General features: G+C 40.0%; 1 protein-coding gene across 1 annotated transcript; it reads left to right on the plus strand.

Annotated features, from left to right (window-relative positions):
• The first annotated feature begins 7,940 nt into the window (after positions 1-7,940).
• Positions 7,941-11,568, plus strand: LOC119484639 (fibroblast growth factor 9-like). Its single transcript, XM_037763617.1, has 3 exons — positions 7,941-8,417; positions 10,110-10,213; positions 10,350-11,568. The coding sequence occupies exons 1-3, from the start codon at positions 8,069-8,071 to the stop codon at positions 10,593-10,595; spliced, it is 699 nt and encodes a 232-aa protein (XP_037619545.1). The 5' UTR covers positions 7,941-8,068; the 3' UTR covers positions 10,596-11,568.
• The last annotated feature ends 703 nt before the right edge of the window (positions 11,569-12,271 follow it).

Consider the following 12,271-nt stretch of genomic DNA (forward strand, 5'->3'; position numbering starts at 1 on the left):
CTTTGAGGGCAGCACTGAAGTATCGCGTTTTATCGCGAGATGTGAGACCACTCTGTTGATGCTGAGGCTGAGAGCAAAGTCCCCACAGACTAGAGAGGATGTGATGCTTCACTGAGTGAGAGTCAATTATAAACAAGAATGAGTCGAAGATAAACAGTGAACTCAATTCACATTATACACATTTACATGACGGTATGCAGGACAGATAATAATGCACTATACTAATTTTTAACAGTTTCTACTGCACTATATTCACTTTTTTAATTGTCCTGTATATCACAGCTGTTTCTCTATAACTATATTCAGTTTTAACAGTTTTCTTCATCTCCTTGTATTTTTATATCTGGTATATTTTTTTGTACTTTGCACTACTAACTTTTTTACGGTCTTTTTACTAACATGTTTTGCACTATGGAACTGTGATGCTGGAAACTTGAATTTCCCTCGGGATCAATAAAGTTACTATCTATCTATTTATCCATCCATCCATCCATCATCTATCTATCTATCTATCTATCTATATATCTATCCATCTATCTATCTATATATCTATCTATCCATCTATCTATCTATCCATCTATCTATCCATCTACCTATCTATCTATCTATCTATGAGTATAATTTAACTAGGGATGCACCGATTTTAGATATCAGTGACAATGGGGCCGATCTATTCAATTCAATTGTATGTTTATATACATTATATACTGGAATTTTAAGTCCTCTTTAAGTTTTGACCAATTTATTTGCTGTATTAAAAAGGTTTACACTTGAATTGTAATTCCTGTTAATTTTGAAGATTTTTTTACCAAGTTGCAAGTGTATGATTTATTATTTTATTAATAAAGAACAATTAAATCAATTTATACTGTATCTATATACTGTATTTATTGGTCACATTTTGTTTTACAAAGTGAGGAAAGCAATAAAATCAAGCCTGATGTTACTTTACACATAAAATAATGACTTCCACACAGTGAGGCATACAGCTTATTAATTATACAATGGTATCGAATCGGTACTCAAAGCCCAGGTACCTATCAGGACTGAAAAAGTCAGATTGGTGCGTCTCTAAATTTAACCAATAAACTGACGTGAGGCTACACATTAAAGTGTTTTGAACGCCCTCTCTCTCTCTCTGAAATGACCTGTGATTGGCCAAAGTCTCCCGTCACAGACTAGATTTTTTAAAGCCTGAAAACGGAGCCATGAGGAGGTGCAAAAGTCTAGTTTTCTCTTGGAACACTTGAATTACAATATGCTGCAAGATTAGTGTGGAATTTCTGACCAATGATGCCAAAAATATTCTGCCTACTGCAGGTTTAAATTCAGTAACAAAACAATGATATAAAATGATTTTAAAGGTGATTAATCACATCTAAATTAGGCCTTATTCATCGCCTGGAGATCATATTTTATTGTCCTGTTATCAGCTTCCAGTGGTGGAAGAACTATCTTTTGCTTTATTAAAAATAGGAATAGACTATCACAGATTTAAAATAGCCTTCTCCGTTAATGTAGTCTATAAAGTCCTGCATTCAATGTTCAGATGATTTGCATGTAAAATGTTAATTATCAATATAACCAGTCAGGTAAATATAGGAGTAAAAACTACGCCAAGCATTTCCTCCTCAAAGTAGAAGTATAAAGTATCTTAAAATGGAAATAATCAAGTAAAGAACCACCTCAAAATTTGATTTAGGCTAAATAAATGTACTATTCAACACTGGTTAGGTGTATACTCCCATGAGAAACCAGTAAACTGGCTGCATGCTGTGACATACACACAAAATCTAGCCAAGCACAATCAAAACCAGTAGCTGAACTATCTCACAGTCTTGTAATAAACTTGAAAGACATCTCAGTTTACATGGGGGGGAAACTATATAAGTGACCAATGATATCAACCATCAATCTTCACTTTTCATCGAGGGTCAGCGGGGTATCACATTACCAGTTGGGAAGTTCTGGATCAAAGGAGCCGATGGAGAGCAGATATCAAACGAATATCAAAGATGAACTCTTCATTTAAGTCTTAAACATGTGAGACTAATGTTAACCTGATGGGGCTTTTCTTATGACTTTGATGCTGAGAGAATAAAGGAAGAGAGGTCTAATAGATGGGCCTGTCACCTGTTCACACATGAAGCACCGTGGATCACTCTAACCTGTGAGCTCCGTTTAGCCAAAAGTTGAAAACAGATCAAACAATGACTATCAAAACCTCGTTGGTGCAAATAATACCCTTTAAAGGGGTTGAATATAGGTATTAAGCCCTTAATTTGTACCTTTGATTTCCTAATTTGGTCACGATCCAAACAAGATTAGCATATTATGGTGACTGATCATAACAATAGGCTCCCTAATTGGTTGACTGATGGAGATGGAGATGGAGATGTTGAAATGATTGATGCAAAATTTGACCTGTAAGAAAAATCCCTTTAGAAGTTTCGCCCACAATTTTGACATGTATTTTAACACCTTTGACAAAGATTGCATTCAATATTGACTGTTGCATATAATCTGTCAATTTCAAGTATAACAGAGCTCCGAGCAGAAACACATTATAGTTCCTGAACACCCTCATTTGATAACAGTCTGTCCAATAAGGGGCCTTTGTTGTGGTTGATTTTTGAATCTGGGGACACACAAGTGGTGAGAATAAAATCCCAGATGCGTATGCATTTTAAATAACGATGGAATTAAATAGAGAATAGAATAGAATAGAAAGCTTTACTGTCATTGTATTAAATACAACGATATTCACAGTTGCCACTTCTGGTCAGTGCTTTAACACAAACACTTGACAAGACTAAACGAGGCAGATAAAACATATAACAGGTTAAACACATAGTTATAAAGCAAATAACACAGGTAAAGTAGATGTAATAAATAAATATACACTAGAAGTATAAAATATAAAAATAGATGTAATGTAAACAGAGGTAATTGCACTTGTAAAATAGGCAGGGTAGCTGTAATAAATAAAATGTAAACAAAGTTGCACTTGAGGTGTATATTGCATCAAGGATATATTGCACAGATAGAGGTATTCACATTCAGTGTATTAATATTGCACAGATTTATTGTTTGTTCAGTGTCCATAAACAAGTCTTCATATTGTTTTGGGCCTTATGAATGCTGCTTTCAAGGACCCCTGGAGTTCCCTAGTTTGGAAACCACTTGCATTAATAACCTCTAGGCTACATATTCAGTTATTCCATTATCCAGGCATTCGATTAGGCTGTAATTTCTTTGTGTGTGTGTGTGTGTGTGTGTGTGTGTGTGTGTGTGTTCGTGTGTGTATATGTGCGTGTGGGAGGTTGAGGAGGGGGTATACAACCCTGGGGGCCTCTTCCTCCTCCTCCTCCTCCTCCATGACTGCTATGGTGGCTATAGATGGTTGCCTTCACCCTCAGCCACCAAACTAACAGGTGTAGTAAACCAACAGAAATATATATTTTACAGCAAAACCATGTGACCTTGGGAACTGTTTACTTGCACCTTGTAAAGCTGGAAATGTGGCATTGCAGTTGACATCTTCATTGTGGCGAGGTCGATATCCAATGCATCAGGAACTGATCAGCCTGCAGCGATTCTGATCGATCCTGTCCCTTTTAAAAAAAAAAGAAAGTTCCTTTTTTTTCTCACTGGTCATAAATACTAATGAAGCGAGGGAAAGAGGGAGGACTTACACATACATGCCCACTCAGTTAGTCTGTTTTAAGCACACACATATGCGCACAAACCGGTGTACATCCACAACATATCAGCCTATAATAAGATAAGATAAGATAAGATTAATCTTTATTAGGGAAATTCAGGTGTCAAAGCAGCAACATCAGCAAACAGAGTGAAACACAGGAGAGGTAAAGGTATACAAAAATTATAAAAACAATAATAGAGATATAAAAGATACAGAGTGAATGGGTGAACAAAGTGTGTGCAGTCCGTCAATAAATAAATGTAGTATGTGCAATAAATAAATGTAATATGTGCAGTCTATAAAGTGGTATATAGGATGTATAGTGTAAAGTAAGTGCAAAGTGCGCCAGTGGTTAGAGTCCAAGATGGTTGCAGATAGTGCATGTTTAAAGGCAGATAGTGCATGTTTAAAGGCAGATAGTGCATGTTTAAAGGTAGATAGTGCATGTTTAAATTTCTTAAAGTCCTAATAGTTCTCATATGGGGGTCAGATAGACGAGCACAACAGTAATAATAATAATAATAATAATAATAAAAAACATAGGCTGCTGTTGTGCCTCTGTCTTCCTGTCATGTTGGAGAAATCGACACGGGCACAAAATGACCTGCTGGTCGCGACCACACGCGCGCGCAAACACCTCTGCACCTTCAACTCATTTATCAACGCAACTCCCGAGAGAGAGGGGGGGCAGCTGCGCGCGCGCGTGCGTGCGTTTGTCTGCGCGCGTGTGTGTGTATAGCTGCCAAAATCAATGCCATATCGGCTGCAACACGCGTCCCCTTGTGCCACTGCGTAAAAACCACAGTCTAAAAGGTGACACCAAACAACACAGAGCTGAACAAATGATATGGCACAAAATGAAGAATATGTTGTTAATGCTACAAGACAAAAATCCCACATTTGACACCCATCAATTTGTAATTATAAATAGTAATGTAGGCAAACAGATGTGTTTTTTCTGCAAATAAAAAGTGAAAATCTTTAGGTACAGTTATGGAAAAATTATTTTCCATACCTCAACATATTGTAACATGTTAACAGTTTGAAGGTTCAAGTATTATCAAAACAATGAAATCTCTATCAATAAGAACACTTGCCATATAACACTATGAAACATTTTCCAACATATGTTTCTGTAAACATTAATATAATAATTAACATAATCTTTTCAAGTATCAACTTCTCTCTCTCTTTTCTTTTTTTCTGTGTCTGTGTGTGCAACACAATACACCCAAAGGACAGTCCTGTGTGACGTATAGGACCCATCACTACAGGGCCGATCTATTCAATTCAATTGTATGTTTTTATACATTATTTACTGTAATTTAAAGTCTTGTTTAAGTTGACCATTTTTTGCTGCTTTATAAAGGTTTATACTTAAATTGTAATTCCTGTTAATTTTGAATCTTTTTTACCAAGTTGCAAGTGTATGATTTATTATTTTATTAATAAAAAAACATTGAATTAATTAATATCTATGAATTTATTGGTCACATTTTTTTGACAAAGTTAGGGAAGCAATGAAGTCAAGCCTAAAATCTTGAAATCTTTCATCTGCAGAGTTCAAGTGTGGGTTTTCTTGCTCAAAGTTATGCTCAATAAAAAGATGTAGGCTATATGCATAACAAACTCCCTTCATTTACATAAAGAATCATTTATCACATTAAAGCAGCAGTAGGCAGAATGGAGCAAATATGATTAAAAAAGGTTATTTTTATAAAACGGTCACTATATCCTGACAGTAGTGCATGAGATTTTGTAAATTATGCATCTTAAAATGGAAATACTCAAGTAAAGAACCACCTGAAAATTGTATTTAGGCTAAGTAAATGTACTATTCACCACTGCATCTTTCATCTGCAGAGTTCAAGTGGGGGTTTTCTTGCTCAAAGTTATGCTCAATAAAAAGATGTAGGCTATATGCATAACAAACTCCCTTCATTTACATAAAGAATCAACAGCTTCTGAAAGCCCTTCAAGTGTCAAGTGTCATCTAAGCTGCAGTTCAAACAGGTATATTCCCCTCTTCTGGTTGTTATCGCCTGATCCTCTTACAAGATCCACTGCACTTTGAAGCCTTCTGCGTCTTTGATTCGTCTTTTTAAGACCACAATTAAGGATATATGGGCTCCTGCGCCGTTCAAAGCTCAGTGGAAAGATCAATGAAGGGGATTGACAGTCAAGTGATGTCGTTTGCACAGGTGTGTGTGCGTGTGTGTGTGTTTGTGTCTGTAAAGCTGGGTTACATAAAACAGGAGGGCAATAAATCAACAGCAGAGTGAGAAAATTACGCAAATGGGGGCTTTCCTCTCTCTCTCTCCTCTATCTGAGTCATTTCCAACCTGCAGGGCGTGATGGGGTTGTAAAGCGTTTAGGGTAATGGCAATGTCACTTTCATGGTGTTTGACACATGCACACACACACACTCTCTCTTTCTCTTGCTGTCCAGTTTCACACTCAAGCTGATGCTGAGATGCGCACTAAAGAGCTGTTAAATATGAAATTAGCCACTCATTCATGGTTTATTTAATAGGGACCAATACAATGTACATAGACAACTTAAAAACAGCTAGCTGATGCCAGTATCGTAGTGTTTATAGTGGATCTACTACAGCTCTGTAGTCTCATGATATATTTGCAGAAAGGCAGAGGAGCAAGTCCATTCAAACATTTAAACATAAGCTGATGATGATGGTACCTTATTTGCTTTTTGTCCAAGATTTTCAGGGCCCTATTGTAAAGACACTCTATGGATTTTACTACAGACTGGTTGGCCTGGGACCAGGCAGCCAACCCGTAGGACAGATGTGAGAAAATCATTGAATTTAGAAACAGCAAGGCACAGTCAAATGCCAAGCCATTTCTTATCATCCTAAAACATCAAAACAACATTGCTCTAGGGCACTGCTGAAGTGCCCTTGAGCAATGTATCTATGAGCTCCAATGAAGTTGTTGTGTTGCTGCAGCGTGTGGTGTGTTTGTGTGGGGGGTCGGGGGGGGGGGGGGAGCCTGCACTGCTAATTTGTATTAGTAGTTTTTAATTTCCTCTCAAAGTCCCTCTGCACTGAAACTGAACATCAAAGGTGAGATATGGAGAGCGATGAGCAGAGAGGATGAAGAGGGGCAACGTTTCAAACGGGAACAGATAGATGAGCCATAAAGAGAGGAGGAGAAGGAGGAGAGGAGGAGGAGAGAGGATGAGAGAGGAGGAGAAGGAGGAGAGAAGGAAGAGGAAGAGGAGAGGAGGAAGAGGAGGAGAAGGAGGGGAGAAGGAAGAGGAGGAGGAGGAGGAAGAGGAGAGGAGGAGGAGGAAGAAGAGAGGAGGAGGAGGAGGAAGAGGAAGAGGAAAAAGAGGAGAGAGGAGAGAGGAGGAAGAGGACAGGGGGAGGAGGAGGAGGAGGAGGAGGAGGAGGAGGACGAGGAGGAGGAAGAGGAGGAGGAGGAGGAGGAGGAGAGAGGAGGAGGAGAGAGGAGGAGGAGGAGGAGGAGGAGGAGGAGAGAGGAGGAGGAAGAGGAGGAGGAGGAGGAAGAAGAGAGGAGGAGGATGAGGTGGAAGAAGAGGAGGAGGAGAAAGAGGAGGAGGTGGAGAAGAGAGGAGAGGAGGAAGAGGAGGAGGAAGAGGAGAGGAGGAGGAGGAGAGAGGAGGAGGATGAGGTGGAAGAAGAGGAGGAGGAGAAAGAGGAGGAGGAGGAAGAGAGAGGAGAGGAGGAGGAAGAGGAGGAGGAGGAGGAGGAAGAGGAGGAGGGAGGTGGAGGAGGACGAGGAGAGGAAGAGGAAGAGGATGAGAGGAGGAAGAGGAGGAAGAGGAGGAGGACAATCGGGGCACATTTGCATAGGGAGTATTATCGCGTTATATAGATGTGGAGAGTCAGTGTGCTGCTCTCACTGCTGCTGGAGGAGCTGAGAGGGAGAGAGGAGGAGGAGGGTACCGCAGGAATAAAGCAGGCTGGAGGAGAGAGAGAGAGAGAGAGAGAGAGAGAGAGAGAGAGAGAGAGAGAGAGAGAGAGAGAGAGACAGGAAAACCCTGAAGTGCGCTGGAGCAAAGGGGAGTATCCCGAGGTGAGGAGGAGAGAGAGGACTGGAGAGAGAGAGGAGAGGAGGATAAATAGCAGCAGAAGAGAGGAGAGGAAGAGACACGGGCTGCTGCAGCCGGAGATAAACCTGCACACATCAAGACATCCTGCATGCATGAAGACATGAAGACAACGCGGGAGTTTCATCTCAATTAGATGACTGCGCCAAAACGCGCACTCATCTCCAGCTGCACGTCCTGCAACTTTTCCTTTTTCCTCCTCCTTCTGCGCACTGAGGCTCATCACTTGGCTCTGTAATCAACCGGCTCGTCTCAGTCTCTCCTCTGTGATGGCTGCAGCAGCAGCGGAGGTCGGGAGCTTCGTCAGCGGGTTTCTGGACAGCTTTGGCACCGCAGGAGCAGCTCCGGCTCCGGTCGGCTCTCATTTCGTTCTCACTCCAGCCGGAGCGGTGGACTACAACTCGGTGATGCTGGGGGGGCATGTGGGACAGCAGGGACAGCAGCAGGACCACATAGACCACCTGGTGTCCGCGGAGAGACTGTCCCGGAGCCTGGCGGACCTCAGCCACCTGAAGGGGATCCTGAGGAGGAGGCAGCTCTACTGCAGGACCGGATTCCACCTGGAGATCCGGACCGACGGAACCGTGCAGGGCACCAGGAAGGACCACAGCAGATTCGGTACAAAACCCTTCACTAATAAACCTATATGCATCATTATTATTTTCCTTATTATTGTTATAATTAGGCTATTAGTAGTAGTAGTACACTGTTAAGAATTTCCCAGTAAAATAACAGTAAAGAACTGGCAGCAGGGTTGCCTTTATGTTACTGTAAAATTAACATTATTATACTAATATCTAAAATACAGTTTGAACTGTTTTTTTCTTATTAATTTCACAGTATTTTACAGTTCACTTACTGTCTAAAGATACATTATATAGCTGTTTTCCACCTTTCTTTTACATTATCTCACTGTTTTAATGCACTATTTAGGTTGTATTTTTTACATACAACATTATTTTTTGCCTAGATGAATAGACTTAGCAGGTTACAGACATAGGAATAGTCACACTAAATACAATTAAAGGCACTTGTTAGGAAAAAGGCTATAATAGACTTGTTGACACTTTTCCCAAAATGTCTGTCTCTAGCTACAAGCACAGAATGCAACCCAGAACAACATGTGAGTGAAGAACAATAAAGCTAATTCACTGATTTTACAATCATGTACAATGTACAAGCCTCACCTGAGCACATCAGGTCCCAGAATTAAAACAAATACTGCATGAAAATGTTACTGATGATCCTTTAGACAGTTGATCAGCAGTAATGTTTTTAGCAATAACAGGTTAATACTGTTGAAATCCTGCTGTAAATTAACAGCAATTGTTTACAGTGTAGTATATTTGTTTTACTCTATCATGCTTTGATTGTCTGATATTCTGTTTTAACAGTTACCATATCTTTTACTTAATTTATCTGCTTTTATTGTCTTGTGAAGCACTTTGTAACATCTGTTTTGAGAAGTGCTATATACATACATTTATTATTATTATTATTATTATTATATAGTATTCTATGTCGAATAGGCTCCGTTGTAGGATGCATCAAACTGACAGGTACCCTTATGGTGGAGGCACTGGAAAACACACACACAGAGAGAGAGAGAGAGATTAAAACAGGAGGTTCAGTTGTTTTAATGCTTGATAAATGAAAACTATTAATATCACATGATAATAGCCATACAGGTTACTATAATCCAATGCTATGAAGTCGCCCACTGTGATGGCAGCTGCTGCTGCTACAGTATAACACTGGACTGTAGTCTATAACAGTAGAATTAATTCCAAGATGAATAAGCTTTCCAGATGGGCTTTGAGTATTTCATGTTTACACTTTTTTTTTTTTTTTTTACCACATTTCCTTTTTGAGATTAGATTGGAAGCTTTTTCTTTACTTTTCACTACAGTTTATCTTCTGTTATCAAGATAAACGGCTGCAGCTTATACGGCAGATCAAAAGTAGACCTCTAAAGAGATTTCTTTTAGTGCCGCAGGCTGTTCTGGCACTTGATTTATTCCATTTGCAGACTTGGATGCAACTTCATTGCCAGAGGCCATTCCAGACACCCAGTGTTGCTTGTCAGAGTCAGCTGGTGTGGATATACATGGAGCTATTTACTGTACCTTTTTCCTGTATTGAGTGCAAAGTCAGTTTTTAGTCTCATAGTCAATCCACCTTCAGATGTGATCCATTTGTCTTAAATAATAAAGAGGTTGTTTAAAATCATGTTTATGTGTATCATCAGATGTGTTAATGAGTCGTTTTGAACAAAAGTGTCTGACAAGTGAATTTAATTTGTGTGTGCAGGTATTTTGGAGTTCATCAGTCTGGCTGTGGGTCTGGTTAGCATCAGAGGAGTGGACAGTGGCCTCTACCTCGCCATGAACAGCAGGGGAGAACTGTACGGATCGGTGAGTACGCACTGAACACGCACATCCATCAACCTACAGTACCAATTCTCAACATATCTGATTTGTAACTCACGGCCAACAGGTGGCACATTTTGCATCATCATTAACCTCATATTTTCCTCTTTTCTTTCTGCAGGAGAAGCTGTCTGCAGAAGCTGTTTTTAAGGAGCAATTTGAAGAAAACTGGTACAACACTTACTCGTCCAACATCTACCGGCATGGAGAAAAAGGTGCATTTTACTTTGTTGCTTTGAACAAAGACGGGACGTCCCGGGACGGAACGAGGTCGAGGCGACATCAGAGGTTCACCCACTTCCTACCGAGGCCTGTAGACCCGGATAGAGTACCGGAGCTGTACAGGGACATACTTGGCCAGAGCTGAGACTGAAGGGTGGGGCGTTACCATGACCCTGTCTGAGCTGAAGAGCAACTCAACTGCACCTAATCCTGACCCCCTTCTTGAGGGGGAATGGAAGATCTTGTTGATCTGGACAAAACGGGATCATAAAAAAGTGCGCCTAATGAACACTCCCCGCCAATGGCGAGTCTGAACCAGACTAGTTGGGGAGTTTGACTGAGGTATCTTCTGTGGAAGATGTGAAGGCCCCATGACAGACACCTGGGCCCATAATATTGCCCCATTATTGGCCTATGCAGAGGCCCCGGTGGCCAAACAGATGATTTATGGATTTCGTTTGAGTTTCCACTACTTAAATCCAACTGCCTGCCAGTCCAAACTGCATGTTAAAGAGGACAAAAGTGTGGGAACTAATAGGTGAGATTAAGAACTGGCTGCTAGTACATAGCTTTTTACTGCTGTGGCCGATGAGTCTTTGTCAATTCCACTGTTTTCAGTTATTTTTATCCAACACACTACTGTGGCTGCTAAGTAAATGATTTATTAAAATGCTTAATCCACTATTCAATGTGGCTGGTTTACACAAAAAAAAGGTAGTTTCATGCACTGGAAATCAGCCATGTTGTCTGTGGTGGGAAACGGGTCTGAGAGCTGGAGGGGAATCACCGTTATCGGACTGACTGATGAGATGGATTCCCTTTGAACCTGCTCCAAAGAGAGATGCTGCTTAGAAGATATGACTTTTCTACAAAATGCATGAGGAACAAGAGAAGAAGTACAGATCCAGTGGAGTTTTATAAGGACTTTTTCTGTGGTGTCCTGTGGTGGAATACTGCGTGACCTGTTGGAGACTTATTACCGACAAAGACACCTTTACAAACCTGTTGACAGATTGTATTCTTATTTATGAGTTTTTGATTCCTAGGACATACAGTATATTTATTTCATATATTTATTTATTTTGAGAATATATTTTTACAGGTATGAGATAAAATAAAAAAAGACATCCAGAACAAGCCATGAGAGATTTTTTCTTATTTGTTGTGTTGTCATATATAAACTGCTGTTTTCCATTCTCACAGTAGGATCATATCAGTTTTTCAGACTTTGTGTTCACAGTGTCAAAAAGCCTTGTGCCACAAAGCAATCTCTTTGCAGTCAAAAACAGTGCACTATTGCCATTTATTACACAGCTTTGTTGAATACTTGATTCTGATTGGTCAATTGCGGCGATCTAAGGTCTGTTATTTCTTTATAGCAGACCGTTGCTATGAATAACAGACTGTTGCTATGGGCGCGGTTCTGATCTCGGAGTCTGGCGGACCATTTTTGCGTCAAATTATTGATTTCTTAAGTAAGTAGCCGTGTAATAAGCGGGATGATGTACAGCTAGCGGGTTATTGTTGTGAAATAAACCCCTTCAGGGCGGGATTTATTTCACAATGACTGACTTTTTGTATATTATCCCTTATGTGTCTGTTGATTAGGTGGATTTATGGGCTGATTTGGTCAACTTGATTTGGTTGTCTGCTTATCTGGAGCTGTTGTTGAAGCAACAAGTCCTTAATAGGGCTGTCAATCAATCAAAATATTGAATTGCATGATTGCTCATAGTAATCGCAATTAATCACACATCTTTTATTCATTCAAAATGTACCATAAAAGGGAGATATGTCAAGTATTTAATACTCTTATCAACT

Source organism: Sebastes umbrosus, chromosome 3 (assembly GCF_015220745.1).
Source record: "Sebastes umbrosus isolate fSebUmb1 chromosome 3, fSebUmb1.pri, whole genome shotgun sequence".
Lineage (NCBI taxonomy): Eukaryota > Metazoa > Chordata > Actinopteri > Perciformes > Sebastidae > Sebastes > Sebastes umbrosus.